The sequence below is a fragment of the Crocodylus porosus genome, unplaced genomic scaffold, assembly GCF_001723895.1.
Source record: "Crocodylus porosus isolate Cpor-Errol unplaced genomic scaffold, CroPor_comp1, whole genome shotgun sequence".
Taxonomy (NCBI): Eukaryota; Metazoa; Chordata; order Crocodylia; family Crocodylidae; genus Crocodylus; species Crocodylus porosus.
This window is the reverse complement of record NW_017728943.1, coordinates 118,517,379-118,535,550: the sequence shown is the minus strand read 5'-3', so window position 1 is coordinate 118,535,550 and position 18,172 is coordinate 118,517,379. Positions and strand designations below refer to the sequence as shown.

At 42.1% G+C, this 18,172-nt stretch overlaps 1 protein-coding gene across 1 annotated transcript in view; it reads right to left on the bottom strand.

The window, feature by feature from the left end:
• The window catches only part of SYNE1 (spectrin repeat containing nuclear envelope protein 1), a 514,523-nt gene that overhangs the window by 174,654 nt on the left and 321,697 nt on the right, over positions 1-18,172 (bottom strand). The window contains exons 75-83 of the mRNA XM_019550064.1: positions 16,817-17,082; positions 13,668-15,828; positions 12,895-13,232; positions 12,373-12,517; positions 10,431-10,649; positions 8,233-8,495; positions 4,958-5,123; positions 1,117-1,272; positions 751-903 (exon numbers count right to left, since the gene is read on the bottom strand). Coding sequence (XP_019405609.1) covers positions 751-903; positions 1,117-1,272; positions 4,958-5,123; positions 8,233-8,495; positions 10,431-10,649; positions 12,373-12,517; positions 12,895-13,232; positions 13,668-15,828; positions 16,817-17,082 — 3,867 coding nt within the window. The remainder of the gene's footprint in view (positions 1-750; positions 904-1,116; positions 1,273-4,957; positions 5,124-8,232; positions 8,496-10,430; positions 10,650-12,372; positions 12,518-12,894; positions 13,233-13,667; positions 15,829-16,816; positions 17,083-18,172) is intronic.

The window sequence follows — 18,172 nt, the reverse complement described above, 5'->3', positions numbered from 1 at the left end:
ACAACAACTTGAAAGAGAAAATGGTGTTTTCTGACATACCAAGAAGTTTTCTTCTTGGAAAAGCGTATCTCGTCACTTCACATTAATAACTAAATCAACCTGATCTTTAAAAACATATATATAACACTGTGTAATAAGCTTCATTTCACTGTAACTCTTTTCTATATACACATGTACTTGGGAGAGCAATACAGGCTTTCTGGAATATAAAATAATCAATAGCCAATTTATACCACACCTACTCTCAGCAAGGCACCCCTTATTTTATGAGTATTCCCACACATATCAATGGAAGTATTTACTATAAAAGGTAATGTTCATTAGTGATGATCTGTGGGGATGGATATAGCTATTTAAGCACAGACTGAAGTAAACACTGTGTGGGTACATAATGAAGTTCCTTAGGTGCGCTAGGAATGATTCCTCATTTTTGACAAAAGAGAGAAGACATAAATGAAAGCGAGAAAACAACATGGGCCACCTGCTCTCCCAGCTCCCCACCTTTCATGCCTAGTTGTTCTCAGGAGAAGCACACTTGGGCAATCCCTGCACATTCTACCATCTAGAGACTATAGTTCCAGAAGCCCACATGGCCCCAAAAAAGGGAGTCTTTACTCCTTAGTCTTCTGTCTACCTGCTTAGGACAAACATGTCATTTATCTCTTTGTAAATGGATTTTTTGTCCAATGGGGACATGCAAATTTGAAACATTACATTCCATAATCAGATAAAGTAAGCTTTTCCCCTTACCTTTTGCTCACTTTTAGCTTGTGCTATATTATTTGTCTTTTCTTTCAGTTTGGAGAGAATTGCATTTAAGTCGTTTGCTATCTCATGAATTTTTTGACCAAACTCTTGGTTTAATGTTTTGCTCTGCTGGGCTTCTTTCTCTTTGGCTTGAATCTGCCAAAAACAACATCAGTAAGAAGCAAACCAACTAGTCATACATTTTTTCCTTCATAGGAGGAATATGTTGTAAACTAAGGATGTAACAATGACATACTATACAAATTTTACACAAACAAACCTGTAATATCATATGTCATTCAATTACTATGTTTATAAAGAGTGGAGAAATCCAATAAATTTATGATGTCTTCTTCCACTGGGTTTTACCTGATCCTGTATAGTTACAAGGGCCAATCCCACTTCTGCTAACTGAAGAGAGAGTTCAGAAGGTAAAATAGTGTAAAGTCCCAGGTACTTGTTCTGCTGTTGTTCAGCCATTTTTTCCACAGCCTGGCGGTGAAAAGTGGCTTCATTGTGGAGAGCCTAGATGAATAAAAGAGATACAATTCAGAAACAGTGGGTGGATTAATGTGTAATTAATACAAAGCAATAAACTCCAGAGGAGTTTGAACTGGAATAAACTACTCCCAAATGCAGTGTCTACACGTGCGCCTGGAACAGCAGCAATTTGAACTGGGGCAAACCAGGCCTGCCCTGGCAGGGGCCATAGGAAGTCAGCCCCAGCTTCTGGGTGGTGACGTTGGGTGCTGGAGGGCCTGGCTGGGGCACGAGGGTGCTGTGTGGAGCTGTGTGGCTAGGTGGCAGGCAGGAGTCCAGCTCCAAACTAGCTGCACTGACTGGGCACAATTTATACCTGAGGTCAGTGTCTACAGCTAATTAGTCTGTTCAGTAAAGCACACATGTAGATGCACTCAGTGATTATGAAAATGGAGTCAGCTGAGCAAAAAAAAGGGAGGGGGGGGAACAAAACTTTGATTTCAGAGCATGACTTTGATATGCCTAGTCCACATATGTCCACATGACATATGTGAAGTACTCTCAAATCGTCCTTTGCAATTTTGGGTCCTGGGTCCATTCAAACCTGAAAATCAAAGCACAATGCAGAGATTCTGGATGCAAACAAATAAATTGGTGTTCAGTGTATGATTTCTGTATATGCCACTACATACAAGAAGTTCACTTTCCTTCCCATGTGCTTTGGTACCAAAAGAAAGGAAATAAAATGTTCACATTCCAAATGGAACAGCTCTGCTGAAGAACTACTTGGACAACCATAGGAGTAAAGAGAAAGCTAAAGAAGCTTGTTTATTTAGCCTAGCAATATGAAGGCTGATGTGACTGTTCTCCACAGAAATCTCAGAAAGAAAAATATCAGAAAAGGAGAAGAGCTCTTTAAAGTTGCATACAATGCTGGCACAGGAATAAATGTGGCAATAAATTAACCAAGAATAAATTTAGGCTGGAAGTTAGGTGGTTTCTACCTGCCAGAGAAATCATGAACAGGACTGTCCAGTGTCTAAGAAGCCTTTGCCCACTCAGCCCATAGGACGCACAAGTGTGGGCTGCACTAGGACGAGCCATGGGCCTCTAGGCTGCATGTCATAGGGACACCCCTTTCCTCCTCACACAACTATGCAATGCACCTGCATGGGCCTTCCTCCTCGCTGCAGCATACAGACATTGTGTGTGGTATGTAGCCACAGTCCTCTTCCCATCCACTCTGCATTACATCAGGCACCTGCACAGTCCTGGACTCACCATCAGCTCCCTGTGCCACAGACACTGCAGTGCCTCCTCACCTAGGGTGGAGGCAGGAAGTAACAGCTGGAGGAGGGAAAAGGAACCCAGGGACTCTAGCTGCTGTTGTAGCCAAAGTGATGAGGGGAGCAGAGGCCAGGTGAGAGCCTGGGGGCCACAACTTAACTCTCCACAGGCTGCCAGATGGACAGCCCTGTTCTAGAATAGCCTTTCAGTAGGAATATTGGGGGCAAAATCCTAAGGAAGTACAAGATGGACAGTTCATGAGAGGGATTATATGATAGTTGTCTGTGATAGAAGGGAAGTGGACTTAATGACCAAAGAGGTCCCTTCCAATTCTATGCTCTTCTGTGAGCTTATCAATTGAAATTGCTAAGTTTATACATCTTCATTTAAGACACGATGGATATAGAAAAGACATTGTACCCATCCAGACTCTAGGGCAGGAGTTGGCAACCCCTAGCACATGTTCCGGAGAGTGGCACATAAAGATATTTTGCTTGGCACCTCAGCCCTTTTCAGGCACAGTTGTTCCAGATTCAAGTTTTACTGGAGTAAAAACTCCATAGTGGGCAGCTGGGGCCTGCCAAGAGCCTGTGGCAGGCAACCAGGAGGCTGCAAGTGGCTGCACTGGGTCCGCAGAATCCCAGCCCAACTTGTTGCTGGTGGTGGGTGAAGAACGCCTTGGGGTGGATGGCAGGTTCCCAGCTGCCCATCGGGGACTAGAAACAGTGTAAAGATCCTGGTGTTTTGGGGGGACTGTGAGGGGTGTCTTGGAGGTAGGTTCCATAGCACATGTAGAGAGGGTGCAGCAATCCCATAGTGCCTGTGAAGGGCAATCGCAGAGTACCTAGGAAGGTGCACCAAGCATGCCTAGAAGGGTGACTTCATAGAGCCCAAGAGAGGGCAGAGACAGGACCATCCTTGAACGGGGGGTGGGCAATCAGGACAACCACCCTGGGACCCATACTTTGGGGGGTCCTGTGGAGATGGGCGGAGCAGCCGTGCTGATTCCACGCCGCCACTGGCTTCATGTCCGGCTGCTCGGCATTCCCGCACCGCCCCCCCCCCCGGCTTCCTTGATTCCAGGGTTGGGGCTCCACACAGGCTGATTTGTCCCAGGCCCTACACCCTGCTCTGGTCATCTCTGGGCAGAAATAAGGCCTTGGAAAAGACAAGCATTGGTCCTGGGACCAAAACAGACTGGGAGAGTCCAGAGAGGCTCAGCAGCCCAAGGCAAGGCAGAGATAAGGTCTTGGAAAGCAGACAAAAAGCTGGGAATCCCAAAGCCCAGCCCAGTCAGTGGCTTAGAGTTAGAGAGCTCAGCAACAGCAAAAAGCAAAAAGGGTGGAGGGTGAGAAGGCTGAAGCCCTTAACTGGAACAATGGCAAGCTTGCTCTCAGACCCTCAGGCAGCCTTCCTCTTTCCCAAACATTAACATCAAAGGTGTGGTAGGTGAGTAAAAGAGGGGAGGACCCCTACAGTTAGAGCCAGGGCAGAAATTGTGTGGCCACAACTGTGTGGTCACAGGTATTTATTGTAAACAAACAACATTTATGATTATTAACCGTAATATTATGCAGTGCATCTAGCCAAGTATTCCCTCCTCCCCATTTCGTTTGCCTTACACTCCAACATCTTACAAATAGATGTTGCATTTTCTGGCACTATGCCCCAAAATGTTGCCAACCCCCAATTTATATTAAGGTGTGGAAGAAGAAAGCTACTAACTCTATATGTAGGCAAGGAAAATGTATGACCCAAGTGTGCTCTTGTTGCCAGGAAGGCTAACAGCATGAGGGGCTGCACTGGTAGGAATGCTGCCATTGACAGGAGGCCACACCTGGAATACTATGCTGAGTTTTGGGCCCCTCACTACAGAAAGGATGTGGAAAAATTGGAGAGAGTTCAGCAGAGGGCCACAAGAATGGCTTGGGGCCTGGGGCACATGACTTACGAGGAGAGGCTGAGGGAGCTGGGCTTATTTAGTTTGGAGAAGAGAAGACTGAGAGGGGATTTAATAGCAGCCTTCAACTACCTGAAGGGGGGTTCCAAAGAGGATGGTGCTGGACTGTTCTCAGTGGTGACAGATGGCAGAACATGGAGCAATGGTCAAGTTGCAGCAAGGGAAGTTTAGGTTAGCTATTAGGAAGAATTTTCTCACTAGGAGGGTAGTAGCAGGGCATTGGACTAGATGACTTCCTGAGAGCCTTTCCAACCCTAATTTTCTACGATTCTATAGTCACAGCCCTTCTGCCACATTATGCATATTGGCAATTAATCAGCGCAATTTATTGCCAATATGGCCTGGTCTTTAAAATTTTTCCCATTGTCACTACAACGATTTTGCTCATATTGTAAAATTCAAATCCATTATAACACTCTAATTTAATGTTTATTATCAGAACACACCAAAGTTGAAACTATCCATAAAAGAAGAGTGATATACCTGCAGCTCCTGAAGTTGAGCATCTACTTCCATTGTGGGGTTTAGCAAATATTCCTTTGTTTCCTGAATCCAAGCCTTCACAATATTAATCTCTATTTCCACCTCCTCACGCTCCTTGAGTTCCTGTCTCACCAACTTCCCACTTTTCTTCACTTTCTGTTGCATGCTTCAAAAGGCAAAGAAACAACTTGTGAAGAATTTATAAAAATGTAATCTTATTTTGTCAAAAACTATCAAGAAATGCAAAGAATAACAAGCATGACGTTACAATGTTTCAGCTAAGAATAATAAAAAAACCAGTGTTATTACAAAGGATGCTAAACAAACAACAGGCAGAGACATTTAACTTTACAACTTACCCATTTTCCTTAGGCCCATATTCCATTCCACCTGCTATATGTCTAAACCTACATGGCTGCTCTCTCAAAAATGTGTTTTTCATCAGAGTGATCCTATTTTACCCAGGAAAGGTGCATCGCTCTCCCATTCCTTCAGTGAGCAGCACTTCCAGAACATGTAAGCACTGAACTAAAGTTTATGAGCAACCAATAGAAATGTTAGGCACAGGTACATGCATGCATGTATGTGAATTTTTTTCCTTGTACATCTCAGTCAAGTCTGTGCCTTACATGCCTCCATCATCTTAGGAGCTGAATCTTCTGAAGGGGAAGCACAAAGATAGAGTAGGAGAAGGATATACCAGCTGTTTGCCCAACTGCCTAGTGATTAAGGCTTTTGCCCAGGAAATGGGAGGCCTAGGCGGTAAACTCAACTGAGCCTAATGTGTTCTGAATTCATATCTCCTCTTAATAGGAAAGTACCTAACCACTATGGCTTTGGGCTAGGCATGGTTGAGGGAAGCATCCACTGTGCCTTTTGAAGTTGGGCCCACATGGGGGTGGGGAATGTATGAACCAGGGGATCAGAAGGAGAACATGCATGATGTCCTGATTGTGTAGCCCCGTGAGAGACAGGGGCTTCAGTGGAGGCAGTCCTGAGTTCTACTTCCAGTTTTTGTGAGGGCCAACTTCAGTGGGGTAAGGGGCTGCATGTAGCACTGGCATGTGCCCCCCAGGCCAAACACCTTGCAAGCCACAGGCTGCAAGTAGGTGGGGGGTGGGCACAGGATTCCTACCCCATAGCCACACAGGCTGTGCTGCTGATGTCATGCGATCCCCCAGGATCTCCTGCCCTGGCTGTGTGAGCACCTCCCTGCTGCACGGCTGCACAAGTGATGCATAGCCCACCCTATCACATGGGCAACTCTGGTAGCACAGTGCTCCCTCCCAGGTTTTCCTGCAGCATGTGACAGTAGTGGAGGCAGCTGCAGAGGCCTACATACAGCCCATGCTCTACCAGTTGGATAGCCATGACTTAAACAATATTAGAAGCAGAAGCTGGGATTCAGGTTCCCCTCCCTTCCTCCTAGTGGAATACCTATAGAGTCATGCTCCCTCTTTGCAATCAACTCTGGGTATGGACAGATGCACTTTTCAGCCCCTTTTGAAGGGCAAGGGGAGCTCCTGTTCAAGATTGTATATCAGCTCTTACATCTACATATAGTGATACAAATAAGCTGAACCACCCCAACACTCACCCTGAGGCCCCTGCCACACATTAAATATATTATGCAATTAATTGGTTCATTGTGCAATAAATTTAGACCTTACTTTATACAAAGTAAAACCAGCCACATGTGCAAAGTCATTATCATGCCATAAAAATCTCCATCCAACTATGAAAAAAGCCAACTAGCTACAAAGTTAGTTCTTGAAAATGTGTAACAACTTTATAGATGGTTTGTATCTAGCTTTAGTCTGAATATGTGGCAGGGCCCTGAATGAAGTAGAGTTAAAGATCCAATGGTTTTGCTACAGCTGTATTGCTCCAGAATCATGTAACAGCTGCATCATAATCACTTAGATTGATGTCCTTTGATATCAATAGTTATGTGTGTGTGTACCCTCAGAATACAGACAGACTATTCAAAGGAATGTTGATATGTATTCTTTTCTACAAGAAGTCTTGCTCCACTGCAAACATCCATGCACATGATTAAATTTACATATGTAAGCAGTCCCAGTGAAATCAAGGCTTTTCAATTCAAGGTTCACAATCTGTATATAGAAATATGGAGACTTGGCTAAGGCACTTAAGGTATGGCTATGCTGGGGCAATGGTGCACACCTTGCCCATCCCCTCCCTCCTGCACATTGCAAGCCTGGTAATGGCCTGGTGAAAATACTCTGCAGTCCTCCCTAGTGACTGCTTTTATGCCAGAGACTGGGGCCATGAGGGTGACTTGAGGGTACAGGGATATCCTAAAATCAGGGGCTGGCAACATTTCTGGACAGAGAGAGAGTGGACAGCAGGGGAGCTTGGGGGAGCATCTGATCCTTGTTGAGGCCGTGCAGCCCAAGCCCTTTCCATGCTGTCTACCCTAAGGCACGCGTGCCAAACAAAATGCCTTCACATGCCATGCTCTGGCACCCATGCTGGGGTTGCCCACCTCTGCCCTAGACCCTTCACTGGCATATGTCCAGGTTTAGAGCCTGCCCATGGGGGCAAATGGGTGTGGTGTAATAGTTTGGCAGAGGCAGGCTGCTGCTGTGTTTTATACATGTCCTGAATCACTATTTATCATTCCATTAAACGTTATAGTAGGGCCAGAACTGGACCTATGTCACTAGGACTGACTCTTACCATGAGGCTATCTTTACTCCTCTGCTTTACAAAAGTGAAAGGACAAGACTCTTAGTTGTAGTCAATCTTTTAAAGCTGGAAAGAGACAGATACCAAGTAGGATTTTGAAATGCAATATGTTCTTGCTAGGTTCTGCCTTCAGTGGTATTAAAATAGTGGTAGCTAGGCACCTATCTGGCTTAGGTGCTGTTGAAAATACTACTGAGCATCTCTTGCCATTTTAGGCGATGAAATACTTTTAAAAATCTGACCCAAAGTGAATGCCTAGTCTGAGAATGGTGACATGAAAACAGAATCTGTGTAAATGATGAGTAAATTAAATATCTGAAATTCTTTAACACTACTTTCCAGTTATTATTAGCAACAGGGTATAGGAAAGGGTTTTTTCTTTTAACTATCAATTTCAAACATAATATCTTTTGAATGCACATTTAACAATGAAATTGAATGATAAAAATATGAAAATATATTAATGTGGTATAACTTTGATTCTATTATTATAGGTATGTTTGAACAGTAAATGAATATAAAATAAAATTAATTCCGTTTATTTAAACATTACTTCCACTTACTTGTGGCATCGGTCTTGCATTGCTTTGATTTCTTGCATGACTGGTAGCTCCTCCTGAGAACTTGGCTCCATTTCCACATCCTGGAACATGTTTAGTGCATGCTGTTTGAGGAGTCCCAAAGAAGACAACTTCTGTTCCACCTCCTGAGTGAAACTGTTGTGGTAATCCAGAAGATCCAGAAGCTCTGTCTTTGATGCTTTTTCAACTGAGCTTCCTGGTAAGTGATCTTGTAGTTGATCTATTGCTAGAGTAGCATTTTGAATCTGAGGAAACAAATGAAAGACACATTTGGCACAGTTGATAGCAACAGACCTAAAACCTAGTGCTGGCGTGGAATCAGTAAGAACTTGATAGTATGCGGCTGACTCAACAGGTAGGGTTCTAAAGCTTTTAGATGGTAGTGGCCAGGAGATACATAAGATTATGCCTTGCACTCCCCAATTGTTGAACGACCTCTTTTACTGGTAATTTTATTTACTGTTTGTACTGCCACAAAACACAGCAACTCTAATCATGAAAAAGGAATCCGCTGTGCTAAGGGTCACCTGTGGAACAAGACACTGCCCCTCCTCCAAAAATTTTAGGATGAGGGATAACAAAGAGACATGGACAATCAGAAGTATAAGGAAACCATAAGATGATACTGGTCAGCATGATATTACATAGCGGTTCCAGCACACTGACTCAGAAATTATTCCCAGTTTTCTTTAGGCAGAAAGATCATGCAGTGGGAAGTTGAGCCGTCTGGGGTGGCAAAGGAAAGAAGAAGATCCCAAATAATTACTAAAACTAGCAAATGCAAAAGGACATTGTGTTTATTACATAAAACTTTAATTTCTTTTTCCCTAGAAGAATAAGGAAATAGGGTCTAGAGAAACAGTACAGCTTTGCAGTCAGGCATTCTAATGCTGGCTTTGTTAATAATTTACTGTATCAAGTTTCCTGCTTGTAAAATGGAACTATGATTTACTGCTTATCTTACAGGACTTACAACTTAATTAGCTAATGCCTGTACAGTGCTCTGAATCTGTAAAGGGATATATAAATGTTAAGTTTAATATGTGATGAAAACATAATATACTGTATGTACATATCTACCCTGCTCCATGAAAAATACATTGTAGTAAAAGGGACTTATCAAAGGGCCTTGTTACATATTGCACTTTGAGCTGCTCAAATGTTGAAGTATTAGTGTTAGTTCTGTTTTGAAGCAGTCACACCTTAAGGTTAAAAACCTTCTCTGACCTATATAGCTATGACTTGCCACTAGAGGGCTGAAGAGCAGGGTCTCGACTATGAGCAAGAGCTGTGAGTTGCCACTACAGGGCTGGTGAGCCAGGACAGGCTTCTATCCCTGCTCTAGGTGGTAGGGGTTGAGAGAGGGGTTGTGGGGGAGGGGGTCTGGGAACATGAAGCTGGGAGATGGAGAGTTTAATGCGATGGGAGATGAAAAGGAAATAGAGATGGGAGGAGGAGGGATGAAAAGGAGGAAGTTGGTCACTGAAGGATACAATAAAATGTGGTAAAAAAAGGGAATATAAAAAGAAATAAGGAGGAAGCAAATTAAAGGTTTCATGTTTTAATAAACTAGGACTTGGGATTGGAGTGTGGGGGATGATGGTTGTACTTCCCAGCATGGCTGGGAGGTGGGAGCAGTGAAGGAAGGCACTTTTGGGGAAATTACTGCCCTGGGAAGGAAGCCCCAGATCATGGGAGCCTGATCAGGCTCCTCCCTTACCCCTCTCGACCCCACTCATGGACCCATCTGTACCCCATAACCTGGCTAGCTGGCATGTGCTTTGCAGGCTGTTTGTACAGGGTTGCACACCTGGGGTGGGAAAGTCACACCTCTGAAAATTGGCTTGGTGCTAGAACTGTTCCCTGAGCAGTAGAAATCAGGGGGTAGAAAGTTTGTCTACACAGAACAGGAGAGGTTTTTGGGGGATGGCGGGCTCTGGATCTTGGGATGCTTGAGTTCTGCAACTTGGGCAGCTCATCTGTGGGGAGTGGCCACACATTGATGGAATGCAAGCTGGGTGACTTGGATCAGAGCTAAACCTGCCCTGGAGTGGTGCAACTTTAAGCTGCCTAAAATGTGTGTCACACTACTTTCAGGTGTTAATGTGTGGATAATCCAGGGGTTAGAAACTCCAGGAGCTGCCTAAAATTAATGTGTAACAAGGCCCAAAGTCTCATACCTTATCATTAAAGCCCTTCCACTCCTGCACTGCATCTTCCAATATCTTCTCCTGGTCCTGGGCCACACTCCGGAGCCGTGTCCAGCGTTGCCAGACAGTTGTCATTGACCTGCTTATTGTTGCCTTGCTAGCATCATTACTGATTTTTTCTAGCTGAGAGGCCTTTTCCTCCAGTGCTGTGATCATCTCATGGAACGAATTTACTACAGACACCAGTGACTGAAAAAGAAAATCAAATGCCAGGATTTTCCTTATTACAGCATTGTTTGATGATAATGGTGAAGCAGTCATGTCAACAGTTCGCTTGTGAAATTTATAGTACAGCCACTGCTTGTAATTAATCTTTAGCCTTGGTTAAATTATTTTTGTATTAGCTTTTGGCCATTAGTATTTTACATGCATGACAATTTTAAAGTATACCCACTGTAGATTTTTGCGCATGTAAAATTTTTATATTTGACAACTTCAAACAATAATCTGGTTTACTAATTACTTTCTATAATTAATTTATAATTTAAGATAATCACTTTTGTTCATTTTAAAGTGTATTTATTTTACATGAGTACCCTCTACATATGATTTAGATGGTAGAAGTATGGCATAAGAGTTCCTAACAAGAATGCCCAATATTTATGCAGGCTTTAATGAATAGTCCTTGATTGGGAAGTGAAATGTGAATAGAAGCTATACATGTGTAAGATAGTATAAGCACTATTGCCCAAAATCTTTGCTCTGTACAAACTGTATTCAAGACATAATGGATAGAGCGATGCAAAATTTCACTGGCCATTTCGTTTTGACACTGTTTCAACTCATTTCAAGGTAGAAACAACAAAATCAAAATGAAACAAAGGGCTGCAAAACAGCCTCAAAACAAAATGAGGCTAGTTGAAATGTTTCAACCATAGCACTGGGGATGGGAAGTAAGTCCAGCTGCACTGACTTCCCATCCCCAGTGCTAGATTGGGCTGGGGACGGGTAGTCAACCCAGCTGGGCTGACTTCCCATCCCAGGCACAAGATCAGGTTGAGGACTGGTAGTCAGCCCACCTGGACTGACTTCCCATCCCCAGGGCTAGGATTGGGCTCAGGAAAGAAAGTCAGCCCAGCTGGGCTGAGTTCCCTTCCCCAGAGTGATGGTCAGGAGAAACATTGAAACAGAGTCAAAACAGCCTCACTGTTTCAACTGGAAATGAAATTTGATACAAAACACTGTTCCATCCAGACCTCAAAACTGAAGTCGGAATGGAAAAGTGCCATTTCACACAGCCCTAATAATGGACACTGATAGCCTGGAAAGAGCTGTTTGCAACTTCCTGACAAAATCTGTATCAGCAAGAGTTCTAACTCAATTTTCTATCCAAATCCAAAACTTACTTGGGCAGTGAGGCATATGGCAAAGGAGGCCATCTCTATCAGCTCTCTCCTAGTAGAAAATTCCCACAAATGGAAGGGATTCTTTTTTGCCAATTTCTCATTGGTTTCAAGCTAATCTTGGCTTTGTATGCAATCCCAACTGCAGCAGTATGAATAACCTGGCCTAGGCCTAGCTATAGTGCTCCACAATAAGTACGTTTCTAATATACCACATCTCCTAGCTCTCTCACTCTCAAGAACCCCTGGCAGAAAATTAGTGAGGGATACCGTTGACTCAATTCTCATTTTTATAAGATTTGGGATTTTTTAGGTGGATCTGTAAGAGTTACTTCAGTAAGGTATGTTTATTTTAATCATTTCTTGTCAGTATCTACTGTTTAAGCTACTGTATGTAGAGGACACAATTCTTCCATTTTATTTAGGATGCAAAGAAAAAAATCCTTCTTAACTTATTTCTAATGCAAAAACAAACAACATGTACATCTCTGGTGTCCTGAATCCTATAGGAAATGGTTGAATTTATTTTCACAGACAGAAATCGGACATCCTGATTTTGGAAACCTTACCTTATGGGCCAGCAATTTCTTTTCTGCTTCATGACCAGAAGCAGCCTTAGCTAAAGAGAATTCTGATAATTTCTTCTCAGCCTCATTCATCAATTCAATAACCTTCTGCCTTGCAATCTGGTACTCCTGCCACAGAGAAGCACACCTTGGAGAATGAAACACCAGCAAGAAAGATTCAGTATAATAAAAAAATAATTGAAACAAGCACTGGTACATACAGTTATGAGTTTTACTACTACTAATATTTTGCATTTATTTATCAGCTTTTTTATAAGAAACTCAATATGTATTAAAGACAAAAATCTCAATACTCACAAAACCTTCTGAAATAGTATATTGATAAAGCATCACTTAACTCATTCTGAAAAGATGAAGCTTAGAGATCTTAAGCAACTCATTTCACATCAGCCAGCCAATCAGTGATGGAGAAGACAGTATCTGGGAGTTCTGAATCCCAAGCCACAGATCCCAACCCACTAGACTGGAAACATGTAGCGTGTCCCTTCTCATCCCCAAAGATACCTCTGCAGTAGATCTTGCTGGGTTTCAGATTCCTGTTTTGTTCCCTTGCCTTTTTCCTCTACAGCAGCTATATTCTGTACCAGTTGCTCTCTTGCTGTAGCTTGGATAAATGGTTCCATCTCAGACACAAGGCCCTGTAGCTCTTCCAGGTGACGCTGGAATTGACTTTCTGTGCTGAAAAATTCTATGTGGTTTCTTAGATTCTCCTCACAACTTTCCACATCCAGACCATTCTTTGTTAAATGTAGCAATTCCTGAGCATCCTCAAGCCAGTCATTGGCTGTTTGCATAACTTGGTAGTATCTTTGACACAGGCTATACAATTTAGTCAATGTAGCCTGAAACAACAGTGAAAAATAACACTTGCAATAACAGTACAGAGGTAACAATTCTTAACAACAAAAATAATGAGAATACCCCACCAAGATGTCAAGGCTTCACTAATATCATACCCCAATCTACCTTTTGCTCCTCAGGAATAGGACAAACTATGCCCATCCTTCCTTCCTGTCTTGTGCCTGGCTCCTAAATGTGGAGAGGCCACCTAGAGTGAGCACATGGATGTATCTGTGTGTGCTGTGTATGCTGAGTGGAGTCTTTACTCCTCCGAAGTCCTTGTTTTACCACCTAGCATGGACCATGATCTATGCCTAAAACTTTGGAAAAATAATTAGGTAGCAAAGTCAATCTATTCATGATGACAACACAAAGAAAACCAACACAAGCTAATTTTTCCATGATAGAAGAAAATAATAGATCGAGGGCACACTAACCTGCCTCTTTTGTATGGCTTCTTGAACTTCATTATCCAGTTCTGAGAGCTCAGCAAGGGTGTTTTCCAAGTCTGCAGGTATCAGCTCTTTTGCTTTCATGTACTTCTCCTTTTCTTTACCGCTCAGGGCATTCATTATTCTCAGGCTTGACTGCACTTCTTCTTGATGGATCTGAACCTTTCGAATCTCTTCCTGAATGGTTTGCAATTTCAGGTCCAAACTTAATGTTCCGTTAAGCTCTGCCTTAACCCATCTCAGCCACTCAAGTGAGCGGCAGATCTCTGTTTGAAAGTCTATGCTTTGTACCAGCCTGTTTTCACACTCCATCACTGTGTCACCAATGGTAGCATGCAATGACTTCAGCGTTTCCTGCCAAGATTGTACTTCATGATTGGCTGTCCCATAGGCAGATGGATCAAGCTGAGGAGAAAGCACATCTAGATGTTCAGTGATTCTCTTCAAAAGAATCTCTGTGTCTTGCAAGCTACCAGCCAGAGAATGGTAGATTTTCAGCTTTTCTTCTACTGGGAGTGTTTCCTCATTCACTTTCATCTGTTCTTTCTTCACTGCCTCTAGCTGTGTCTTCAACTGTGTGCACATTTCCTCATGTTCCTGATAGGCCTCTATAGTGTCTTCCAAAAGGCTAACTTTCTGTTCTATTTGCCTTTTCACCTTGTGATACAGTGTGATGAGTTTCAACATTTCATCAGGTTGCCACGGTTGTCCAGTACTTCGGAAAGCCTCCTTTTTCTGGTTCAGTTCATCAACTGCTGCACCAAGGTTCCCCACCTCACCTAAGAGAGCTCTGTAATCCTGTTGGAGTGATGCAACTTCTTTGGCTGAGAGAGCAGGTGGAGCTTTGTTCATGCTTAAATACTGATCTTCCAGTTCAGTTAAAGTCTTGGTTGTCAAGTCAATCAAAGAAGCATATTCTTTGCGGGCAGAAATTGCTTCCTGAACTCTGTAGAACTTATCTTTGGCCAGAGCAATGATGGTATTAAATTGCTGAGGCAGGGCATTCAGCTTTTCATCTAGGTAAGAATGATCCACTTCATTAAGGGATGGCAGGATCTCCTGACCATCTCTCTGCAGCATAAGTAAAAGAGTTTCATATTCAGGAGACTGCTCAAGAATCTGTTGATACTTAGTCAGTTGGGTATATAGTTCAGAATTATTATTCATTAAATTGATTTCTGGAAATGTGACAATATCAGTTTGTTTTAGCCAATGATTAGCTTTATCCAAATCTTCTTTGAAATACTTCCTGGAAACCATATTTTTCTCCAGTTCTACCAGTCTCTGGCTACACTTGTGTAAAACAGTGTCATACACATTTTGTAGTTCCTGCAATTTACCTAGCACTTCACTTTTTTCCTGTTCTTCTGCTTCTTTCATTAAATCCCGTCCTTGAGCCCACAGCCCAGTGATTTCATTCTGACAGGTCTTCAGGCTAGCTTGGGCATTCTTACAAGTCCTAATCTGTTTGCTTACATCTTCTGGCAATAGACAAATATGGTCATGGAACATTATCTTTTTCTCATGTTGCTGGATCTGATTTGTAGCCTGAAAAACTGCCATGAGAAACTGACTCTTTTCAGATAGTGCTTTATTCAGGTGCTTTTTCCTCTGACCAACCAGATCACTGAGACACTCAACATGATTCTGTGTATCTGTAAGTGCCTTCTGGAGCAGCTGTCTTTCATTGAGGCCTAGATTAATCATCACCCGGTCAGCCTCTGTTATGAGTGTTTTCAGAACAAGTTGTTTGGCTTCTAGTTCACTACAAACAGTGAGGTGATCCACGAGTAAGCTCTGAGCCAGGTCGGGAGGGGGGCTCTGTTTAAGAACCTCAGAGATGCTTGGTTGTTGCTCTTCTGCCCACTCCATCAGTTCCTGAAATCTGGACTGTACCAAACTTAGCTCCTCTAAAGTTGTGACAGAAACCTGGATTTTTCTTTTGACCAGGTCCTCCAGCTGATTCCAGCGTTGTTCAAAATACCCAGATTGCTCTTTCACTAATTCTCTGTCATCTAGATTCAGATGTTCCATCATCTTTTGCTTTTGGTCTTTCAAATCTTCAAGGGCAAATCTCCTCTCCTGCAGAGCCAAAGCCAACTGTTCCAGGGCCTCAAGGTGCACATTTGTACTCTCAGCATCTGATCTGTTTGACGAAATGAATAGTACAAGTGTGAAATGTTTATTTATATTTAAGGTGCAATATTCAAAGAAGCCCAAGGGCAGTAGGAGCCCATATCATATTAGGATTCAATGGGATTAGGGTGTCAAAATCCCCTATACTTCTTTTAAACTACTTGCCTCAATCCCTAGAAAAAGATAGTATTTTTACTCTCTTTTCTTCTGCCATAGCTTGTAAATTCATATTAGCAGTGTAACTACTGGCAGCCCACACTTTAACTCATTGTATAAGAAAAGAACAAACATTGTGCTAGACACATATTATTACAATTATTGAGGTCAAGGGATTTGAGCCAGTTGACATAAACAGTAGAAGTAGCAACCATTACTGTTTTAAAATTACAGTCTTAAGTTGTGCTCAAGATGTTGTCTCAATGATGTGGTAGGAGCAACTAAAATCTCAAGTGTCTGACAATTTACACTAATCATTCTATAAAAATAAGAGATAATCGCTTAGCTATGAATGAGAAACATTAGAACATACTGTTTGGAACTGTATTTTTTGATTCTTTAACATAGATATTCCTCATTAGAGAATAATGCTTGCATAATTTAATTTAATTTAATTTAATTTAATTTTTGAATACTTCACAAAATGTAAATTTCTAAGAGTCAAAGTGATTCAGATTTATGTATTTTGCAGCCAGTGTTAAGTGGTATGTAAGGACAAGAAGGTAACACAACACAGGGCTATAACCAGAGGTTATTAGCTTACTGTTCTTGAAAGCAACTGCTGAAGATCTGACTCAAAAATTAATACACACATTCTGTATTCCATCTTCCTTTCATCTCAAAACAATGCATTCTACTGTAACCAAAGAAGGAGGTATTCTGTTTTTTTAAATCAAGCACATTATTAAAAGGGATATTTAAAGGGCATGATATCTAGAAATATGGTAGGAGGGCCATATGTGTCAAATATATCACGGTGGAACAAGACAGACTCTCTCTACCTGGCCAGGTTGTCCCACTCCTTTGTAAACTTATCCAAGAAGACTTCTACTACATTCATGCGATCATGGTAGTCTCTTGTCCTCTGAAGATCCTTCTCCCTCTCTGTGAGCAAGCTGGTTGTGTGAAGGCAAAGGTCCAACCACTGATTACTTAAATGTCCTATTTCCTTGTGCTCAGGTGACTCCTGTCCTTGTGTTAGTTTGTTCATCTTCTCAGTCACAGAGGTAAGATCTGACTGTTTAGACTGCAGCTTCTGGCTGAACTCCTGTCAGAAGAACAAATGAAGAACAAAATAGAGATATGCCATCTAACAATGAGCTGAGATTTGAATGATAACTCTAAACACACTCTACTTAGAGCTGGATAGAGGCTCAGCCCTGTGTATCGGGTGTATGAGGGAGAGGCAGTTAGCCATGTTAGTCTGAAGTCAACCAGAAGAAAGGCAGGGCATGGTGACACCTTAGAAATTAACCCATTTAGAAATGCATACACTTACATAGGTGCACGTTGTAGCCATGTTGGCCTAAGGACATAGGCAGACAAGATTCTTTGCGTAAATCCAATATCTTTTATTAAATCTACACAAATAGTTGGAAAAATTCTTCTTTGCAAGCTTTTGGGTACACTACAGATGGTCTGTACTCTTCCTGAATGGAGTAGTAAAGCAGCCAGAGGCCAGTAATAGACCATATTTACCTATCAATTATAATAGATAAGTCACAGTACTGGCCTCTGGCTGCTTTACTACTCTATCCAGGAAGAGCACAGACCATCTGCGGATGCTTCCTCTGCTGGACAAAGGGTAACTGTACCCGAAAGCTTGCAAAGAATTTTTCCAACTATCTGAGTTGGTCTAATAAAAGATACCAGATTTACTCAAAGAACATTGTCTACACTTTCATAGGCCTATCAAAGATTAGGGAAGGGATACAACCTAAAGGACAATAAAGGGGTATTAGCAAAATACTTCATTTAAACAATCAAGATGGGAGAGGAATAAGGATTAAATTCGCAATCCATTTCCCTGGCCCTCTCCTGGAGTTGCAACATACTCAACATACTCTCCACAGGAAAGAAAAGCATAGCCCTACAAGTGGTCAATTTTGCCAGTACTGTATATTGCACACTCTTCTCTTTTGCCTTTTTCCAGGGATAGTTGCATAAAACAGGATCTCAGCTCCATAGAATTTCACTGCCTGTCGCTTAAATGGATGCTTAAACTTCGATAGTTCTTATACTTCCAATATGACATTATGGTTGATTATCAAATCAAAGATCACTATGAACTCCCCATTTCATATAAATTTCCTTGATGAATATAAAACTAAACTAAAATAATATCAACAAAAAAATAC